The sequence below is a fragment of the Mercurialis annua genome, linkage group LG5 (assembly GCF_937616625.2).
Source record: "Mercurialis annua linkage group LG5, ddMerAnnu1.2, whole genome shotgun sequence".
Taxonomy (NCBI): domain Eukaryota; kingdom Viridiplantae; phylum Streptophyta; class Magnoliopsida; order Malpighiales; family Euphorbiaceae; genus Mercurialis; species Mercurialis annua.
Genome location: NC_065574.1, coordinates 50,395,156 through 50,416,621, shown reverse-complemented (window position 1 = coordinate 50,416,621; position 21,466 = coordinate 50,395,156). Strand labels below are relative to the sequence as shown.

Below are 21,466 nucleotides of genomic sequence, written 5' to 3'. Positions count from 1 at the left end.
AAACAAACCAACTAACCAAGCCTAATCCACTCTCGTGGCACTAAACAAGATTAACAAGCCAATTAATGATTAACAATCAATTTTAAGGTTTCCTAATCTCTAACCCACTCTCATGGTGTCATCAATTAGGATCCTAATTAATCTATCCAATTAATTAACCTTCTCTCAAAGTGTTAACCAACCTAGAATCATGCTTTAGGTAGCTAATCTAAAACAAGCATTAAGAATATCAATTAGAACAACAATAAACCCAAACCCTAACCCAAATCATGCATTTAACTAAGCTTCATTCCAACCTCAAACAAGGGGATTTAGCCCACCATGGCTAAATCAACAACAATCACAAAATAAGAATGATAAAGCATTAAAGATAGAGTAGTAATTACCTTTGTAGAGACAACTAATGAGAACATTCAATAATAAGATAACTCTTCAATCCATAAATAAGAAACACAATCTTCAATTAAAAAGCTTCAATATCATTCAACAATGGAGTAAATACTACTTGAAGAAGATGGCTCAAAGCCCTAGAGTTTACTAAAATAAGGAGAATATTCAAAAAGCTCTTAAAGTTATTTCTATGGGATATTTTCTTACCTAATTTGAAGATAAAAATGCCTTATATAGGGCTTACACAAGTAGAAAGTTTACTCCTAGTACTATAGTTATGTCTAGCCAAATCTGGAAATGGGTCCATCTTGTCTTGAGGTGAGGAAAAGCCTTTTAAGCCCATTGTCCTTGCTCGATAGAGCATCTCCCTTGCTCGATAGAGCAGAGAAACCGAGAGCTTTGCTCTATCGAGCAAGGCTTGAAGTGCTCTATCGAGCACTTCCTTCGACTCCGCAGCTGACTTCAAATCTTCATAACTTCTTATAGAAAACTCCAAATGAGATGATTCTCAAACCCTTGGAAAGCTTAGGACGTCTACTTCAACTCTTATGAGGAACACAATTTCATTAAGAGCTTCTAACTGGTCCAAATGCATCAATTAGTGCAGCAAGATCAGATTCTCGAATGTGCTTTCATCCTTTTTTCAATCCAATGCTTCGACCTTTCTCCGATTTGTTGATTCTTGCTCCTTTTAGCCCCAAAAGACTTCGTAATGCTTCATTTCCCTACAATGATCACACATACAATAAGTCATCTGAAACAACCGAAAAGCATGATAAAATGTAGCGAAAACATACGAAAATAACTATAAATCATAGGAGTATTCTACTCCTATCACATGCCGCCTTAATACAGCCAGCCTGCACAACCAGCTTAGACAGAGCCTGATCAGTTATGGCCTCCACCGACGACGCATCCAGATGTTTCCTGGCATACACCGACACTGGCATCTCCAACGGCCGCTGATCAGTATTACATTCCTGACCCGCCTGGTTTTGATCAGGCGTCAACGTCACATGATCCACCTTCTTTTAGGTCGCCTCAGACTAAGGATCTGTCACATATGTTTTTCTCGCTTATAGAGTCGTGGTTGACCAGTCCAGACCGACGGATGATCTGCCGTTCAGCTTGCATCAGTCGCAGCTTTACACGGGTCCGACATTTTTGCTCCTCCTAGTTGATGACCAGCCGGATTAGGCAGATTCCGATGACAGTGAGGTTCCCATGATAGTGGCGATGCCGCAGAGTATAACCCATTGATTGATACCTCGCTTCACCGACGGACTCAACAGGGTTACGACTTGAGGACCCGACTGCGGTGACCAAGCCGATTTACAAACTAGTTTCATTGTTTTTCATATTATATTGTTGTATATTTTTTTATTAACATATGCATTTTTCCACACAAAAAAGTAAAAATAAATGATTATTTTAACTTTTTCCAAATGAAAAAGAGACCAATTACTTGAGGATGGAATTGAAACTAAAAGGTGCAAATTTGGGTGCAGCTGACAAAATTGCAACGTCATGGTGCATTTGAAAATGGGGTAAAAGGGTTAATCTCAAAAAAAATCACGAACTTTACACGTTTTGTCATTTTAATCATGTAGTTTATATTTTTCTCATTTTCATGCACGAACTACCATTTTTTCTCAAATTCATGCACGGTGCTGAGATGGCATTCATTCATTGGTGTAAAATGACATACACCTCAGTAAATTACACCAATAGAGCTGTGACAACTCAGCACCGTGTATGAATTTGAGAAAAAATGGTAGTTCGTGCATGAAAATGAAAAAATTTAAACTGTTTGATTAAAATAAAAAACGTGTAAAGTTGGTGAATTTTTATGACATTAACCCTATTTCAAATGTCAACTATTTAATTTTTTTAATTAAAAAAAACTCATTTTTATTTTTTTTATTTAGGATTAAATCTTTTAATTTCCTCAATCGTAGCCTATTACTAATAAGTATTTTCCAACTGAATATATATGCGGTAATAAATAAAAAAATCAAAAAGAATTAACTTTTTTTTTGTTGATTAAAATGTCAAGTAGGTTATAATTGAAATGTATTTATCAAATTCAGATCTATATATATATTTTTAAAGATTTGACTATAAATAAAAAATAAAAAAATGAATATTTTAAAGTTATTAAGCCAATTAAAAACAACCAAAACAATATTATTAAATAAATAAATAAATGACTAGCATAGGTTTTAATTTTTATGTAGGTCCGAGTTATCGAAAATGAAGTAGGTAAATGTTGTGAAGGAATTGGAATGAACGTGGATCATGCATTACCACAGAAGCAACTAATATTTTTATTTTCATTTTTTTTTTCTCTCCAAAGCTCATGAATGGTGAATCTACTTCCTGCTAAATGCGTCCTTTGCTGAGATGCTCTTAAATTTTTAAAATATGAAAAATGGATTTTGCTATTTACAGAGTTAGTATATATACCCAACTCAAAACTATGACTATTAATTGATTAAAACAAATTAAATAGAATTGTAACAACATTATCAGATAAGATTAAATCTACGAAATGGAAAAATCATTTTTCTGTTTGGCACTATTAAATCAAAAATTAAATAAACGTAGGTAAATTCATGTTGATTCTGAAATTAGATACAATTACAAGAAAAAAAAAAGAGATAGAATTATAAAATGTTAAAAGTTTGATTAAATTGTAAAAAAAACACATAAAAGTTTGATATTTGGCACCATTAGGCCTAAATAATAAAAATATAATTTATATTTATATTTATAAGTATAAAATTATATAGTTTAATATACATATCAAATTCTAATTGTAAAAAATTACTTTATGTAAATAAATTATTATATATTTATGATAATTAGTAAAGTAAGTTATTTATAATTCAAATTTATATTCTTAACAATTGATAATGTGGATATAGAAATTGTATTTTTAGAAGAAAAAGAAGATTTTTTATTTTGGAATTGTGAGTAACGTGGATAGTAAAATTTGAAGAATATCAGTTTTAAGAAGATAAAATTGTAATCTTCATTATGAGCTGAACTAACTCAGCAAGAGTTTATATACAACTGATAGAAAAAATATCTGCTACCTACAGCTGTTGACAGCTCATCTATCCACACTTAACATGTGTGTTTTACAACTAACCAATAACAGAAAGCCACATATGCAACTAACAAAACTAAGATTAAATAACAAAGCTATATCTTCTACATTCCCCCCTCAAGTTGGATCTGGTAAGGCCAAAAGATGCAACTTGGACAAGAGAATTTGATGAGGAGCAGCACCAAGGGATTTAGTCAAAACATCAGCCAACTGTGATTTGGATGGAACAAACTGAGGAAGTAAGAACCCTTTATTGTAATGTTCCCTAACCAGATGACAATCAATGTCCAAATGTTTGGTTCTCTCATGGAAAACAGGATTCCCAGCAATGTGTATAGCAGCCTTGTTGTCACAGTGTAATGGAATAGGAAGAGGAAAAGCAGTGTGAAGATCTTTAAGAACATAACTTAGCCAAAGAAGTTCACAGGTAGTAGATGCCATAGATCTATATTCTGCTTCTGCAGAGGAACGAGAAACTGTGACTTGTTTCTTGCTCTTCCAAGAAATGAGAGCTGAACCAAGGAAAATACAATATCCAGTGACTGATTTGCGTGTATCAGGACAACCAGCCCAGTCAGAGTCACTATATGCATGAAGAGAAAAGTCATTTGTAGCAGAATAGAATAATCCAAGAGATGGACTATGTTTAAGGTATCGAAGAACATGTAGAGCTGCTGTCCAGTGAGAGTCTCTAGGGGAACTGATGAACTGGCTGAGCAGATTAACTGAAAAACTAATGTCAGGACGAGTAATGTTCACATAAAGAAGACGACCAATTAGTCTGCGATATTGGTCAGGATCTTCAAGTAAATCACCATCAGTAGCAGATAGCTTCAAATTAGCAGGCAAAGGGAAAACAGAGGGCTTTGCTGCTGTGTAGCCTGAATCAGCTAAAATATCAAGTACATATCTTCGCTGATTGAGATAAATCCCAGTAGAATCACGATGGACTTCAAGTCCAAGGAAAAATTTTAGAGGACCAAGATCTTTAATAGTAAACTGATCATCAAGAAATTTCTTAACTTGAGAAATCACCAACTGGTTATCACCTGCAAGAAGGACATCATCTACGTAGACAAGTAGAACAGTGAAATGACCATCTTGTAGTCTGGTAAAGAGACAATTATCATGAACAGATTGTGTAAAACCAATACTAAGCAGAGAATTGGTAAATGTGATATTCCATTGGCGAGAAGCTTGTTTAAGACCATAAAGGGATTTAACAAGCTTACAAACTTCATTAGACTTAGCCTTTGTATAACCTTGAGGTGGTGTCATATATACTTCCTCCTCTAAAGTTCCATGCAAAAATGCATTATTAACATCCAACTGTTCCAAAAACCAGTTATGTGCAGCTGCCAAAGCAATTAAAAGCCTAACAGTTACTAACTTAGCAACTGGGGAAAAACGCTCTTTATAATCAAGTCCTTCTACCTGATTATATCCCTTTGCTACAAGCCTAGCTTTAAGCCTTTCAACACTACCATCAGGGTTGTGTTTCACTTTATAGACCCATTTGGATCCTATGGCAGTTTTTCCTGTGGGTAAAGAAGTAAGAACCCAAGTCTTATTTCTTTCTAAGGCATCCAACTCAGTATGCATGGCATCAACCCATCTTAAATCCTTACTAGCTTGATTATAAGAAAATGGTTCATGAACAATTAAAGAGGAGCTTGACTGATCATTAGTCTTAGGTTTAGTAAGCAAAGAAAAACCAGCTAGAGGATAGTGAGGTTTTGATTTTGTTAAGGGTGGCACATCATAATCTTTGAACCAAACAGGTGGATTATGTTGTCTGGAAGTTTTTCTGATTTGTGGAGGTGTGGGAAAAGGACTATTTGGACTTGGATATGGGATTTCAGTAAAAGATTGTGAACTAGAATTATCTTCATTTTGAAGATTTAGGACATTAGGCTGGACAGGAGAGTGAGAATTATCATCAGAAGAAGAAATTGGAAGTGGAATATCAGGAGAGTTAGAGAAAGAAGAGTTGTGAAAAGGGAAGATATGTTCAAAAAATCTAACATCTCGGCTAACAAAGTACTTATGATTTTTCAGATTCATAAGTTTGTACCCCTTCTGTATAGAAGAATAGCCTAAAAAAATGGATTTGATACTTCTGCTATCAAACTTGTCTTTAAAAGGAATGTTATTGACAGCAAAACATAGACATCCAAAGACTTTGAGTAAAGAGTAATCTGGTGATTTAGAATAGAAAAGTTCATAAGGAGATTTCCAGTTAAGTAACTATATAGGTAGTATGTTAATCAGATAAGTAGCAGTAAGCAGACAATCTGCCCAGAAATGTTTAGGTAAGTTTGCTTGAATTCTAAGAGCTCTAGCTACTTCAAGAAGATGTTTGTGTTTTCTTTCTACAACACCATTTTGTTGTGGTGTGTAAGGACATATAAGATGATGGATAATTCCATTTTCTCGAAGATAAGAAGAGATAGATTGATTGGTGAATTCAAGTCCATTATCTGTCCTAACAACTTTGACTTGTGCTTGGTATTGGGTATGAATCATTTTTAGAAAATGAAGAAAGGTGGATGAACAGTCTAGTTTTTGTTTTAAAAGAAATGTCCATGTGACTCTTGTACTATCATCAACAATAGTCAGAAAGTAATGAAACCCTTGAAAAGAAGGTACTTTATATGGTCCCCATAAATCCACATGTAGTAATTCAAAAGCTGATTTGCTTTTGATTTCAGAGTAAGAAAAGGGGTATCTGTGTTGTTTGGCTTGAGGACAAATTTCACAAGAGTTAATTTTCTCTTTATTAATGTGTAAAGATGGGATATGAGACAAGACTGGTGGACTAAGATGTCCTAATCTGGCATGCCAAAGAGAGTAATCAGATAGATTATGTTGAGCATTTAGAGCAGGAATAGGAACATCAAAAAAACTCTCTTTATTAGATTGAATGAAAGATACAGAATGATTATCAACAATTTGAGATGACAAGTCTGTAAGAAAACTATTTGAATCAAGTTTATACAAGCCTGCTACTTGATGTCCTTTTGCTATTATAGCATCAGTCCTCTGGTCCTGTATCAGACAATATTTGGAATAGAAAGTTACTTTAAGATTGTTTGTATGCACCAATTTACTAACAGAGAGTAAATTATATTTGAAATTTGGTACATAAAGAACATCTTTAAGTATAAGGTTTTGATTTAAAGGTATACTTCCAGTATGATGTACTGAATGTATAAAACCATTTGGTAAGCAAACATGGATGGGGTTAGGTAGGATAATTTTGGTTTTAAGAAGTTGAGGGCTATAAGTCATATGATCAGAAGCTCCTGTATCAATTATCCAACAATCATTTTCACATATTCCAAAACTATTAAGAGCATGAGATGAGATAATACCTGCAAAAGCATAAGTTTCTCCATGTTTCCTTTCTGCAATGCCAGCAAAATTTCCACCAGAGCCTGATCCATTCTCCATCATTGACTTTCCTTTGAGAAATTTTAGCATCCCTGTCAAAGTGTTACTCATTTGTTCAAAGTTATCAAAAGAACTCTGATTACCCCAGCATTCTCCTTCATTATCCAAAGGACTATCAGAAGTATTAGATGTAAAAGTGCTGCTATTTGCTGCCATTCTAGAATTCTGCATTTGTCCTTTTCCCTTTTGTCCTTTATACCAATCTGGATATCCCACAAGTTTAAAGCATCCCTCTCTGATGTGTCCATCTTTATTGCAGTAATCACAGTGGCCCTTTTCTTTATCCCTTTTTGTATCTTGTCCATATTTCTTCCTGTTATCCCATCCAGGTTTACCATAATTCTGAAAATTCTGTGGTCTAGCCATTAAAGCTGTACTTTCAACATTATTAACAATATTTCCACTGACTTGTCTCTGTTTTTCTACTGTCAATATCATTGAATAAGCACGATTCTCATTAGGTAATGGATCCATGAGTAGAATCTGATTCCTTGAATACTCAAACTCATCATTTAGTCCCATTAAAAACTGAATAAGTTTGTCTTGAGAATTATAATCTGCTATAGCCTTAGTTAGTCCACAAGTACAATTTTTCATCACACCACAGTTGCAACTAGGAAAATTAGCCATACAAGATAGTTCATCCCACATACGCTTGAGCTTAGTGAAGTAAACAGAAATTTCATCATTTCCTTGAGAAATAGAAGCTATATCTCGCTTTAGTTGATAAAGCATTGGTCCATTACTCTGTCCAAACCTTTGCTTTAAATCATCCCAAAGTTCTTTAGCAGAAACAGCACATAAGAAAGCTCCTGATAATTCCTTGGAAATTGAATTTAATAACCACGAAATTACCATACAATCAACTTTGATCCATTGATCATATGAATCGGATTCCTCATTAGGCATTACACATTTCCCATTTATAAACCCTAGCTTGGTTTTTGCACCTAAAGCTATCTTAATTGCTCTACTCCAACTGAAATAGTTGTTGATTGTTAAAGGTGTACTTACCAGAGTAAGATTAGGATGATCTGATCCTTGCAACATGAGAGGATAACCATTATAGGCATATGTAGATCGTTCTTGATTGCGATTTCCAGAAAAATTGCTATTCTCTGTGTGATCTTCCATCTTCTTCTTCGATTGCTAAAAGAAATGAAGCTTGGAAAGATTTTGATTTCAACTGATTTATCAGTTCAAAGAAATTTTTGTAAACCCTAGGATCTTGATCTCCCAGAGCTCTGATACCATGAAGAATATCAGTTTTAAGAAGATAAAATTGTAATCTTCATTATGAGCTGAACTAACTCAGCAAGAGTTTATATACAACTGATAGAAAAAATAACTGCTACCTACAGCTGTTGACAGCTCATCTATCCACACTTAACATGTGTGTTTTACAACTAACCAGTAACAGAAAGCCACATATGCAACTAACAAAACTAAGATTAAATAACAAAGCTATATCTTCTACAAAATTTATTGTAATCATTTAGTTTTTCTTTTTCAATTTATAAATAACACTGCAAGTCTTTTTCATACGAGATTCCTGTTAAGAAACTATATTCCATTAGGAAACAGTCAAATAAGTCAAACCAAATGGTTTGAGGTTTACAAAATCAAAATCGGACCAATAAACCAAAATTGGTTGCTACCAATGTTTTTAATCGATTTATGATTTTTGGTTTTTAATTCGGTTATAAATTCAAAATGGGCATTAAATATAAAAAGGTATGCAAATCCAATAACATAATGTAAATTAAAAACGTAAACTTTTATTCATAAAAAAAACTTAAACTTTTACGATATATATGATACAAAGTATTGCTGAAACATCCTTTTATAACAATACTGCATAAATATCATATTCACAAAAATATAAAATTATTTTTCATTTACACATCTCATTCTCGAATTTCAATAATTTAAGAAAATATTTATCGGCAAATAAAATTTTCTATCAGACAATCTAATTTCTTATTGTCACCTTAAAAGAAAAACAAAAGCGATTTAGAAATATACACAAATAAAATAAATGTTTAACGGTAGAATGACTCAATAACGAAACTAGAAAAAAAGAAATAAAAAATAAAAAACCAGAGAATTTTATTTTAAAAGAAAAGAGTTATAACGTGCGTGAGCAAAGATGAAATAAAAAAAAAAGATGGAAGTTAAAAGATAACAAATTTGTAAGAGTAAATGAATTTAATCTGAATTTCTCATTAAACATTTCACAATTATGTTTACAGCTTATATACTAAAGAGGACTGACAGATGTCACTCTTGAATTGGCTATAACTACCGGCTATTTGCTTAATTAATCACAGCTGATTATTAAACCATTATAACTAACTCTACTATTTAATTCTAACCAACTAACTGAATCTGAACAGGCTTAATACACCCCCCCCCCCCTTCAAGCTGGAGAATATATATTGTGTATTCCCAGCTTGGAAAGAAAACCAAGAAAAACTGAAGCAGATAGAGGTTTTGTGAAGAAATCTGCCAATTACTGAGCATATAAAATTGGGAATAAGTGAATCAAACCTTCTTGCATTTTTTGTCTTACAAGGTGGCAGTCCATTTCTATATGCTTCGTTCTTTCATGAAAGACTGGGTTGTGTGCTATGTGGCATGCAGAATGGTTGTCACAGTATACTGATGCTGGAATTGAATCTTTAATTTGCAGATCATTTAGCAGAAAACTCAGCAATTGGATTTCACAAGAGACATTTGCTAATGCCCTATACTCAGCCTCTGAACTTGATTTGGAGACTGTTGCCTGCTTCTTTGTCTTTCAAGAGATTAAGGCTTCACCCAGGAATACACAAAAGCCAGTGATAGACCTTCTTGTGTCTGGACAAGTTGCCCAGTCTGAATCTGAGAAGGCTTTGACCTTCAGTGTGTTGTTTGAAGGAAAGAAGAGGCCATGTCCAGGAGACTTTTTCAGATATCTGAGAACTCTTCCTATTGCGGTATAGTGATCTTCAGAAGGACAGTATAAGAATTGTGAGAGTTGCTGAACTGGAAAGGATATGCCAGGTCTAGTACTGCATAAATAGATTAGTTTGCCTACTAATCTTCTGTAAGCAGTAATGTCATTATATGGCTTTGTTGAATCCTTTATCAACCTTGTTTCAGCAGTCATAGGTGTTGTAGCAGGCTTTGCCCCTTGAAAATTTGTATCTTTTAGCAAATCCATTGTATATTTCTTCTGACAAAGATTGATGCCTTCTTTTGATCTTGCAACTTCTAATCCCAAAAAGAACTTTAGATTTCCAAAATCCTTGATTTTAAAGGTCTTGTCCAAATAAGCCTTAATTGCTTCTATTTCAACTAAATCATTTCCTGCCAAAATTACATCATCTACATAGACTAACAAAACTGTAAAAAATTTGTTATTCAGTTTTGTGAATAAAGATAAATCTGAGCAGGATTGTTTATAATCTTGTGATAAAAGTGCATCAGTTAGCTTAACATTCCATTGTCTACTTACTTGTTTTAAACCATACAATGATTTTGTGAGTTTGCAAATTAAATCAGGATTAGAACAAGCGAGTCCAGGTGGAGGTTTCATATAAACTTTCTCATGTAAATCACCATGTAAAAAAATATTATTTATATCTAATTGTTGTAAAAACCAATTCTGTGCAGAAGCTATTGTTAATAAAACTCTTATAGTTGTCATTTTTGCCACAGTGGAGAATGTATCCATATAATCAATTCCATTTTATTGGATATATCCCTTGGCAACTAACCTAGCTTTGTGTCATTCTATTGTTCCATTTCTATGATACTTAGTCTTAAAAATCCACTTACAACCTACAGGGATCTTACCTTCCGGTAAAGTAGTCATAAACCAAGTTTTGTTCATTTCTAATGCACCTAACTCCTTCTGCATAGGATCTTTCCAATGAGAGTATTTGATAGCTTCATTATATGTTTTAGGTTCTGTATTAATATCTAAGTTAACTGAAAAAACTTTATGTAAACTATTTAAATGATTGTAAGTAAAAACTTTTGCTAATGTATGAGGAGTTGTTTATTTTCTAATTACAACATTAGTTTTAACTTTCTTACAAATATAATCTTTGAAGTGATATGGTTCTACTATTGTCCTTATTAACATTCTTAAAGGAACAGTTGGTATTATTGGAACCTCAACTTCAGAATTATTAGAAACCGTATCAGCAAATGTAGCACTATCTATAACTTCAATATCTACTGAATCTGAGCTTATTGGTCTATGATGTAAATCTAAATTATAATCAACACCACTTATCTTAATAGAATTTGCTAAAACTAATTGACTAGTTTGATTATGAAAAACAGAAGGATCATAATATGGAAAATGATGTTCATAAAACCTAACATTTCTTGACACAAAAACCTTCTTAGTTTGTAAATCAAACAACCTGAATCTCTTAGTATTAGCTGGAAATCCTAGAAAAATACATTGTGTAGCTCTAGGTGAGAATTTATATATATTATGATCTAAAGTTGATGTATATGCTAAACAACCAAACACCTTTAAATCATTTAAAATAGGAACTTTATTAAACATTAATTCATATGGTGTTTTGTTATCAATAATAGAAGATGAAACACAATTAATTAAATAAGTAGCATGTGAAACACAATCTGACGAAAAACAAATAGGTATAGAAGCTTGAAATTTTAAGGCTCTAGCTACATTTAAGATATGGTGATGTTTCCTTTCAACCACAGCATTCTGTTCAGGTGTATATATACAAGTTGTCTGATGATTTCTTTAGAATTGTAAAATTCTGGCATGTAAAACTCCAGGCCATTGTCTGATCTAAGTTTCAACATAAGCAACAAAGTTTTTAACAATTACCCTTGCTTCTGATTTTAACTTTAACAAAAACAACCATGTACATCTACTTTTATCGTCTACCAAAGTCAAAAAATATTTGTGACCATACATAGAAACAACTTTAGATGGTCTCAAATATCAATATGCAATAAATCAAAACAGTTATGAACAGTATAAGTGCTTATTGGAAAGGTTATATTTCTTTGCTTAGCCATATGACAAATCTTACAATGCTTAGTTAAAGGCAAACTAACTGAAGAATCTATAGACCGTATACATTTTAATCTTGAATCTGCCAAATGACCTAATCTTTAATGCCACAAAAAATCATTAGAAATATGTCTAGAACAAGTATTCTCAGTTTTATCAATAACATGCTTATTAACATCAGAAACACCAGCAACAGTTTTATTCATAACAGCAGAACATGTAGTTGATAGAGTCCTTGCACCTTTCTAGCTAATCCAATCATCTTCTAATTGATGTGATCCTGTATGATACAAACTTCTCTATGAAGAATCAAACAATACAGGTAACAAGATGTTAGTTTACTAGTTGAAATAAGATTAAAAAGAAATTAGGTATAAATAAAAAAAATCATATAATATAAAGTCCTTATTAAAAACTATTGTCCCTACATGTGTAACTTTAATCTTTTGAGAATTTGGCAAAGTAATATATATATTATTTACTGTTTTATAAAAAGAGAAAGAATTTAATGAATATGTTATATGATCAGTGGCTCCTGAATCAATAATCCATGTATCATTAAATAAATCCTTAATATAAGAACAAGCAGAAATATGTAAACTTGTATCCTCTTTCTCAGTAGAAAAGTTTATTGAAACTATGTTCACTTTTGGTGTAGAAGTTGTTGCATTCTGCTGTAACAAACTCATCAAATGTTTGTACTGATCCTGAGTAATGATCTGTTCATTATTCTTCATGTCTGTTCTTTCTTGTGCATTTGAAACAGCAGGCATATAGCTGATTTGTCCAGTATTGTAAGCTTGACTAGCATTTCCATAGGAATTATAATTATCCTCATTAAAACCTTGAGCACTAAAGAACTCTTGATCATTAAACTCATGTCCTGTCAACTGCCGGACAACACCATATTCACCTTGAACATTCTAAACTACATACTCTCCAACCTGATTTACAAAGGTTTGTGGTCTAACTCTAGCTTTAAAACCTAGTGGATAACCATGTTTTTAAAAAAATATCCACATCATATCCACTATTTCCACAAAAACTGCAGACAGGCTTATCATTATTAGAACTATAAAATCTCCTCTGCTGCCCCCCTTGAGGTCTAAAACCAGAATTCATATTAGATCTATTCGTACCAAAAGCCCTCACATTATTATAACCACCATAACTTGAATTCATCATAGACTTATTCCTTTGAAAATCAGCATTTTCTTGTGCAGCAAAAACAGAAGGCTCAATAATCTGATTATTACTAAGTCCTGAACCTAACTGCCTCTCCTGTTGTAAAACTAGAGAAAAAAATTTATTGATCTTAGGCAAAGGATCCATCATTGAAATCTGCGTTCTAGTAGCAGAATATGAATCAGATAATCCTTTTAAAAACCTAATAACATGATCATAATCTTGATGATCTTTCACTATTATTAAAGCATTACAGCTACATTGAGGAGTACAAGAACAAACTGGTATCACTCTCAAATTCACATACTCATCCCATAAAATCTTTAATTGTGTAAAATAATTTGTAACTGATAAGTTGTTTTGTTTAAAAGCATACATTTCTCCTTGAAGATCTGAGATTCTGAGAACATTACCTTGAGAGAATTTGTCATACAAATCTTTTCACACATCCACTGCATTGTCCATCCACAGAACACTCTGTGCTATAGAAGCAGATAGCGACCTTAAGATCCAAGATAACACCATCGTGTTACACCTCTCCCAGATTGGATAGATTTGATCAAGCTTTGAAGGAATTGGAATACTCCCATCCATAAATTTCAACTTATTTTTAGACAAAAGACACATTCTCATCGATCTACACCAAGAATGATAGTTCTTATCATTCATTGATGGTGAAACTAGAACTAAAGCAGGATTCTTATTCGGATGTAAGTAAAATGGACTAGAAGGATCTGTTTCCATGTTTATAAACGACGCCATTATTGTAGAAATTGAAGAAACTAGAAAGAAAATGAAGAAATTAGGGTTTCTCAGAAAAATAATTGTCAAGAACAAGAGAAAGAAAAGGAAGATGACAAAGATTAGAATGAAAGATATAATGTGAATCAATAACAATGATGTATTTATATCCAGAAAACCTTAAGTTTGGATTTGAACAGAGTAATTGCGGAAGCTTTGATTTCAATCTGTAAATGATTTTGATTTGAAGAAACGAGCTATTTCTTGTTTTTCTTAGTTTTAATGTTGCTCTGATACCATAACAAATTTGTAAGAGTAAATGAATTTAATCTGAATTTCTCATTAAACATTTCACAATTATGTTTACAGCTTATATACTAAAGAGGACTGACAAATGTCTCTCTTGAATTGGCTATAACTACAACGACTATCTGCTTAATTAATCACAGCTGATTATTAAACCGTTATAACTAACTCTACTATTTAATCCTAACCAACTAACTGAATCTGAGTAGGCTTAATAAAAGATGAAGTTGAGATTTTTTGAGGGATTAGTACAACACTAGTCGGATGTAATTAAGTAAAATAATATTGTTTTACTAATTCGGTTTTCCAATTTTTTGGGTTTTAAATAATCGAATCGAAAACCTAAATTCCTCCTCTTTCCAACTGAACCTTTATAATCTCTTACTCAATAACGAACAAAACTTCAATATTCGATTTTGATTTAAAATGTCGGTCCGGTTCGGTTTTTGCACATGCGTAGCCATGGCTCTGTACCAGCTATTTATTGTTATTAGGTAACAATAATATCTTTCATTTTTTTCTTCTCCATATAAAGGTACAAGCTGCTTTTAAAAAAAATTAAAGGTATTAAGCTTCCCCTCTTGAAGCTACTCATCTAAACTAATTACTTTTTTGTTATCAAAACTCATGGATCAACTTCCTACTAATGGTATCCTTCAGTCTGATGCTCTTAAAGAGGTATTTCCTTAACTTTTCGCTTTAAAATCTTAGTTCCGTCGCTTAAAAAATACTCGATGTTCTAAAAATATTAATTTTTATTTTTATTTCGATACGTTGTGTTTCAAATATTATAGCTAACTAATTATATTTATTAAATAGAAAGCCAAATTTATTTACTTTTTTATTTATCGCCAAATCTAATGTTTCTTAATCAGAATATACTTATTAAAATTATGTTTTAATTGACAAAATTAAAAAATATGATCATAAATGAAAATAATTTTAAAAAATTAACTTTACAAAGTAGCTATAATTGAAATGTATTTATTGAAAATAGACCAAAATTTGTGTTTCAAAGAGTAAGTAAATAAAAAAAATTCAAAAAGGTTAAGAACTTTTAAGTGATTAAGCTTAAAATATATTGAAGTTACAAAGTAATTCATTAAGTTTTTGGATGAATAATTATTTATTTGTAGCTAATTGTTTCTGCATATTGTGTTTGCAGTACATCTATAAAACCAGTGTATATCCTAGAGAGCATGGGGAACTCAAAAATATACGAGAAGCTACTGTGACCAAGTATGGACACAGGTATTGTACAAAACATAGGAAAATTGAATTTTTTTTTTAGAGCTAAAACTTTCTATATTATATTTTCTACGTTTTATTTAAGAAAGTCTATTTTTTTTTTAGTAACATATTTCAAATGTTCATTTTCATTTTTAAATTTAAAATTATTTGTTTGTCTCTTGTTTTGTTTTAAAAATTAAGGATCAATATGTTAAACACGATTTAGAAGATACTATTTATAGATATAAATAAGTAAAAATGAATATAATTTAATTTTTTCTTAAAATGTGTTTAAAGAAAACAATGGAAAGGAGGAGATATTAATTAGTGTTTAAGAAAATTTATTATTTGGTTTATTTGCAAGTTCAGTAGTGTAATGGCGGTGCCAGTTGATGAAGGGCTTTTCTTGACTATGTTGATGAAAATAATGAATCCGAAGAAAACACTGGAAATTGGTGTTTTTACTGGCTATTCTCTCTTAGCAACCGCACTTGGCTTGCCCGATGATGCTCAGGTTACCTACGTTATAGATGTATTTTTGCTTACATATTATAGAACGTCATATTTGAATAAAAATATGTATAATATCGGTAACATAATCTTTTAACAAAATTAAAAAATTAAATTGCATAACTATTTTAATGGAATATTACAATTATGCTCCACCAAATTTTTAATGAAGCAGACAAAATAAATTTCCATTAAGGAAAATAAAATCAAGGAATACAAAATAAAGCATTCAATACCAAATAATTTCATTTTCATTGTTGAAATGTCAATTTTTGTCATCAAATTCAAAACATCCATCTCTATTGTTGCAACGTCTATATCTTGGATGCTCAAGTTACTATTTAATTTGCTCTTGCAATATATATTGCATGTGTGGTAGCAAATCATTATCCTTAGTATTAAAGGCCAGACCTATCTAGAGGTCATGTATTTTAATTTTTTTTTCAGAAGTGTTTATATTTCAATTATATATTACTTGATTCCTCTATTACATACTTTTCAATTTTTATGTCCTTTTCTGTATCTGTAGGGAAAAGAATTGTAAGTAGAGAGACGGAAAAAAGATTAAAAAAGAATTTAAAAATAAAAAAATAGATAAATAGAGAGATAAAGTAATACAAATTTAAAATATAAAGACTTTCTAAAAAAAATTAAAATACAGGGACCTTAACCTTTTGATAGGTTTAGTCAGTATTAAATCGATATTAAAACTTCATCTCGTATCAAAATCATACCCCAAAGTTAGTTTATATTTTAGAAAATAATATTTGGAGAGTTCTAGGTATTTATATGCTGATGTGGTATTCAAAAATGTCTTTATATATCCAACTATCATATGTCACGACAATATTGCGTCACTCTAAAGTTATATAAAATCAAGAAATATAAATTAATTTTATGGTAACACATTCATACAAATTAAAATATTAATATCATATTTAAACTAACATGTAAGCTAATAATCCTCAAAGATTACATACATGTATATGTGTGTTTTTTCAAAGGCTAAAAGCATGTGTTTGTTCACTATATATAAAGAATATATAAACTTTTATGGTCTAAATACAGGTAACAGCAATAGATCCAAATCAAGAAGCCTATGAAGTTGGATTACCATTCATTCGAAATGCAGGCGTAGATCACAAAATCAATTTCATCAAATCAGATGCCAAATTGGTTTTAACTGAAATGTTGGACAACGTAAGTAATTTACATTCAAATTTTTTTTATCTTAACTCGATTGATTTATATGAATCGCGTTTATATGTATATGAACATGTTATAGAATAAAGGTGTAGAAGAAATTGATTTTGCATTTGTGGATGCTGAGAAACACAAGTACAAAGAATACCATGAACAATTGCTGAAACTAGTGAAGGTTGGAGGAATAATCGCATACGATAATACCTTATTTTTTGGCTTTGTTGCTCAACCACCAAACTATGCCGAAGAGAATCTCAAGAGAGCAATAAATGGCGTATTAGAACTCAATGAATTTCTGGCTAACGATTCTCGTATTGAGATTTCACAAATTTCTATCGGAGATGGTCTCACCTTATGCAGGCGTCTTAAATGAGATTTAATCATCTCGTAATAATAACTATAATTATTCGTATTATTATGTATGATCACTACCGGACTAGTTACTGCTGGATGGGGTGTTTGTTTCCTTTTTTTTAATATAATAAGAACATCTCTAATAGAACCCTTTGAAAAATATTATTCAAAGGTTCAATTCTCCTATTCTAATGATGAATATGCATTATTTTTTTGTTTAAATACTAGTAAAAACTCGTCATTCTCCGACTATTTCTCCCTTTTAAGGTTGCAAACATCAATATATAATTATTCGAACTTGATCTAACTGTCACGTTAAGGGTTGGTGAGTGTAAGAATCTCTTACTAAACAAAATACACTAGGGTTTTAGTCATTTACTTTCCCTACTTATACGCTGAGAAATTTATTATTTTACTCTCATTACTATAAAAGGTTAAAATAATATATATTTAAACACATGGTCTTTTTTTACTTTAATTATTGAAAATATTAATGGGAGTAATTGATTTTATATAGGTGAAAATGTAACAACTCACATATATAAAATGTGTTTAGATTCAAACAGTTTGATGTCCAGCATTTGTAACATTAAAATTATAGTTCATTGTTCCCTTTAACAATATTATTTTTATTGATTATTTTCAATTAGTCTGACCAAAATCTAAATCGCTTTTTTTTATGAATAAATCTTAATCGCTTTAAATTGAAATGTTTCTTAAATTTAAAAACTAGTTCAAATAGTTGGACCATGAACTTGTGACCCTTTGATTCAGCCAACAATTTAGTTTTTTAAATAATATTTTCTTCGTTTTGAAATATAGACATCCCTTTAGAGAAAAAAAATTATTTCAAAATGTTTATCATTTTAAAATATTTAGAAAACATTTATTGCTATTATTTCATAAATATCACTTATTAATTCATTGAAAGAGTATAAAACTATGACAAAGAGTCATAGCTATAAATGTCAACAAGTTTTAAGAGGGGATTAATTTAGTAAAATTGCTTATAAATTTAAACATATTTTTTAATTTTTTAATTTGTGTAAAAATAGTTAAAGCGAAAACTATTTAAAACGGAGAGAGTACTTTATTAAATATTAGTTATTGCTATAAGCTTATTTTTTATTTATATTATTAATAATTTTAATTAATTTTCAATAAAATAACTAATTAATATTCAAAAATTTGTTTTAATAAAATTTTAGTTGTACATGATATTTTACTTTTATGTAGAGTCAAAATGAAACCACATATAAATAATAGTATTTTGTTGTAATTTGCTCTGAAATTAGAAATATGTAAATTAGAATCTCAAAAAAGTACTTATCCGGCTGTGGATCCAAATATTTTATACTCCCTCCGTCCATAAAAAAAATAGATTTATATCATTTACACATATTAAAAAATATAATTTATTTAATTAAAATAATACTAACTCCCTATAATATCCTTTTTAAATAATTGATGCACTCTTCTTTTCAATGCATTTTTATTAATTTAAAATTCAAAGTTATTCATAAAGTATAAATAAAATTACTTTTAATATTAAAACCATCAAAAACCATTAATTATTGTTGTTATCACAATCATTATCAATTTAATTTAGTTGAGTAAAGCTAATTTAATTAAGTGTATTTTGATATTTATTTAGTTAACTATTTACTAAAAATAAAAATAAGCCTATAATTTGAGACGTCTGAAATACAAATAAGCATATCTTTTATATATGGACGGAGAGAGTATAAATTCAAAAAACTAAACTGAAAGTTTATAAAGTGGATAAAATTTATAAATATAAATTTTAAAATGAACATACTATAAATTTTAAACTGACAAAATTAGATTATTTAATTTATTATATATATATTGTTTTAAAAAAATAAAAAATTATAAAGTGAGTTGTGGTCCACCATACGCTCTTTCTAGGTCCGTCCTGTACTTAACTATATTGGCAACTTTGATTTAAAAAATATTGAAAGAGAAGAAGTACAATTGCTAGTATTTGTTTACATAGAAATTGTAAAAGGTACATAGAAATTGTAAGTTCGATCATTACAAAGATTTTTAAAAGTGCTCTACACGATGTTATAGTGTTATACTATGTGATGATACAGCTGCAAAATGAAATCCAAAAAATTATAATTAACCCAAATATTTCTCCACTTTCAATGCCTATGAAATCTCTTAAATAAAATCTTTATTCATTTCCTTTATTTCTCTCAATTTATTTCCTAATAACACCTTTCCTTTCTACCATTCCTTGCGAGAAAAGTAACCATGCGAAGGCGATTCAAGCAGGTTTTTTGTGCCCTAAAAGAGCACACTTCTGTTAGGTATGCAAAAGCAGCAACTTTTGGAGGGTTTTGTGATATTGATCTTCTTATAGTCAAAGCAACTGCTCCTGATGATCTACCATTACCTGAAAAATACATTCATCAGCTTTTAAAAATCTTTTCGATTTCTCCTTCGTCGTTTCACTCGTTTTCTCTTTCGTTTACTCGTCGTTTTGGCAAAACTCATTGTTGGAGAGTTGCCCTAAAATGCCTTCTTCTCCTTCATCGCTTGCTTAGTCATTGCCTGAAAATAGCCCATTTAGGGTTGAACTTTTACGTGCGAGATCTAACGGTTTGATATCTCTGTACCCATGTCGTTTTCGCGATGATTCATCGTCTAATCCTCAGGATTATACATTGTTTATTCGATCATATGCTCAGTTGCTCGATGAAGCTCTTGCTTGTTTCTTCATGGACAAGAAAGTGAAAGATATTCAAGATCAAGAAGATGAAGAAGAGGAAGAAATGATGGAGAGCTTACAAGAAAAATTGAAAAAAGTGGATAAACTGCTTGAAATTTTACCACAAATTCAAAGCCTAATAGATCGAGTTATGGACTGCAGGCCGACTCGAGCAGCTGCGAAGAGTTTTACAGTGCAATCTGCAATGAAACACATTGTTCGTGATAGTTTTCTTTGTTACTCCACATTTCGAAAAGAAATAATACTCGTATTGGATCACTTGATACAATTGCCATACCGGAGTTGTAAATTGTCCTTTGGTGTATACAAGAAAGCAGCATTACAAGCCGAGCAGCTATGCGAATTCTATGATTGGTGTAAAGAAAAAGGGTTATGCGGCTCCTATGAGTATCCATTTATTGAAAGAATACCAGAGATACAAGTTCGAGCTCTCGAGACATTCTTGAGTGGAATGTGGCAATCATCGACATCATCAACATCCGGTACCACATCACCATCATCACTGGTTGGATCCAATAAGTCGTCGAGTTCAAGTACTGAAGACGATGAAAAGGAGAAGCAACTTGTAGTAAGTTGTAGAAATAGTAGTAGCACGTGGGTGAAATTTCAAGATAATAGCAATCACGTTGAGAAAACGGGCGAGATGACGCCGTTGATGATCGAACCGCTGATTCAATTTGAGGATCAAGAAAATAGAACTTGGGAAGTGTTGCTCGATGCATCGGTTGATCTTTTTCGCATTTCTTGTGACAATCTCTTGATGCACACTACTACTGGTTTCGGCAATTCGGATCAATGGCAAATGCAAGTGTACAATCCTAATGCTTTGAATCCGTTCAGTCAGCATTATTACCGACCAATGCCTACATGTACCCAGTAAAGAGTACCTACGAAGATTGTGATAGACGATGGAAACTGAACTATAACTTGACCAGTTGTCAAACCAGATAAAATTAGCAATTCAGTAAAACCGACCGAAATTCAGATATTAGGTGAGGTTCATTTTGAACCTATATTATTTTTATCATTTGTGTTCTGATTTTTTGTATTCCTATACCTAATTTTTTAAGCACCTTTTGGTCAGACAACATTTACTGGGTTCTTTGCAAACTTGAACTAAAAAGACCATCAGTCGTACATGAATTGCAGAAAATTGTTGTTTATATTTCATATC

General features: G+C 31.3%; 1 protein-coding gene, 1 long non-coding RNA gene and 1 pseudogene across 2 annotated transcripts; 2 read left to right on the top strand and 1 right to left on the bottom strand.

Moving 5' to 3' along the window:
- Positions 1–11,881: 11,881 nt before the first annotated feature.
- LOC130015616 (uncharacterized) lies at positions 11,882–14,303 on the bottom strand. The gene is made up of 2 exons (XR_008790869.1): positions 13,604–14,303; positions 11,882–12,304 (listed from the first exon to the last, which is right to left on the bottom strand). It is a non-coding gene; the product is annotated as an uncharacterized LOC130015616 (long non-coding RNA).
- A 470-nt stretch (positions 14,304–14,773) lies between these two features.
- Positions 14,774–17,714, top strand: LOC126680651 (caffeoyl-CoA O-methyltransferase-like). The gene is made up of 5 exons (XM_050375807.2): positions 14,774–14,915; positions 15,403–15,488; positions 15,837–15,981; positions 17,046–17,177; positions 17,263–17,714. Exons 1-5 carry the CDS (start codon positions 14,865–14,867, stop codon positions 17,551–17,553), a joined length of 705 nt encoding a protein of 234 aa, XP_050231764.1. The 5' UTR covers positions 14,774–14,864; the 3' UTR covers positions 17,554–17,714.
- Positions 17,715–19,726: 2,012 nt separating this feature from the next.
- Positions 19,727–21,386, top strand: LOC126680647 (putative clathrin assembly protein At2g25430; annotated as a pseudogene).
- Positions 21,387–21,466: the final 80 nt, after the last annotated feature.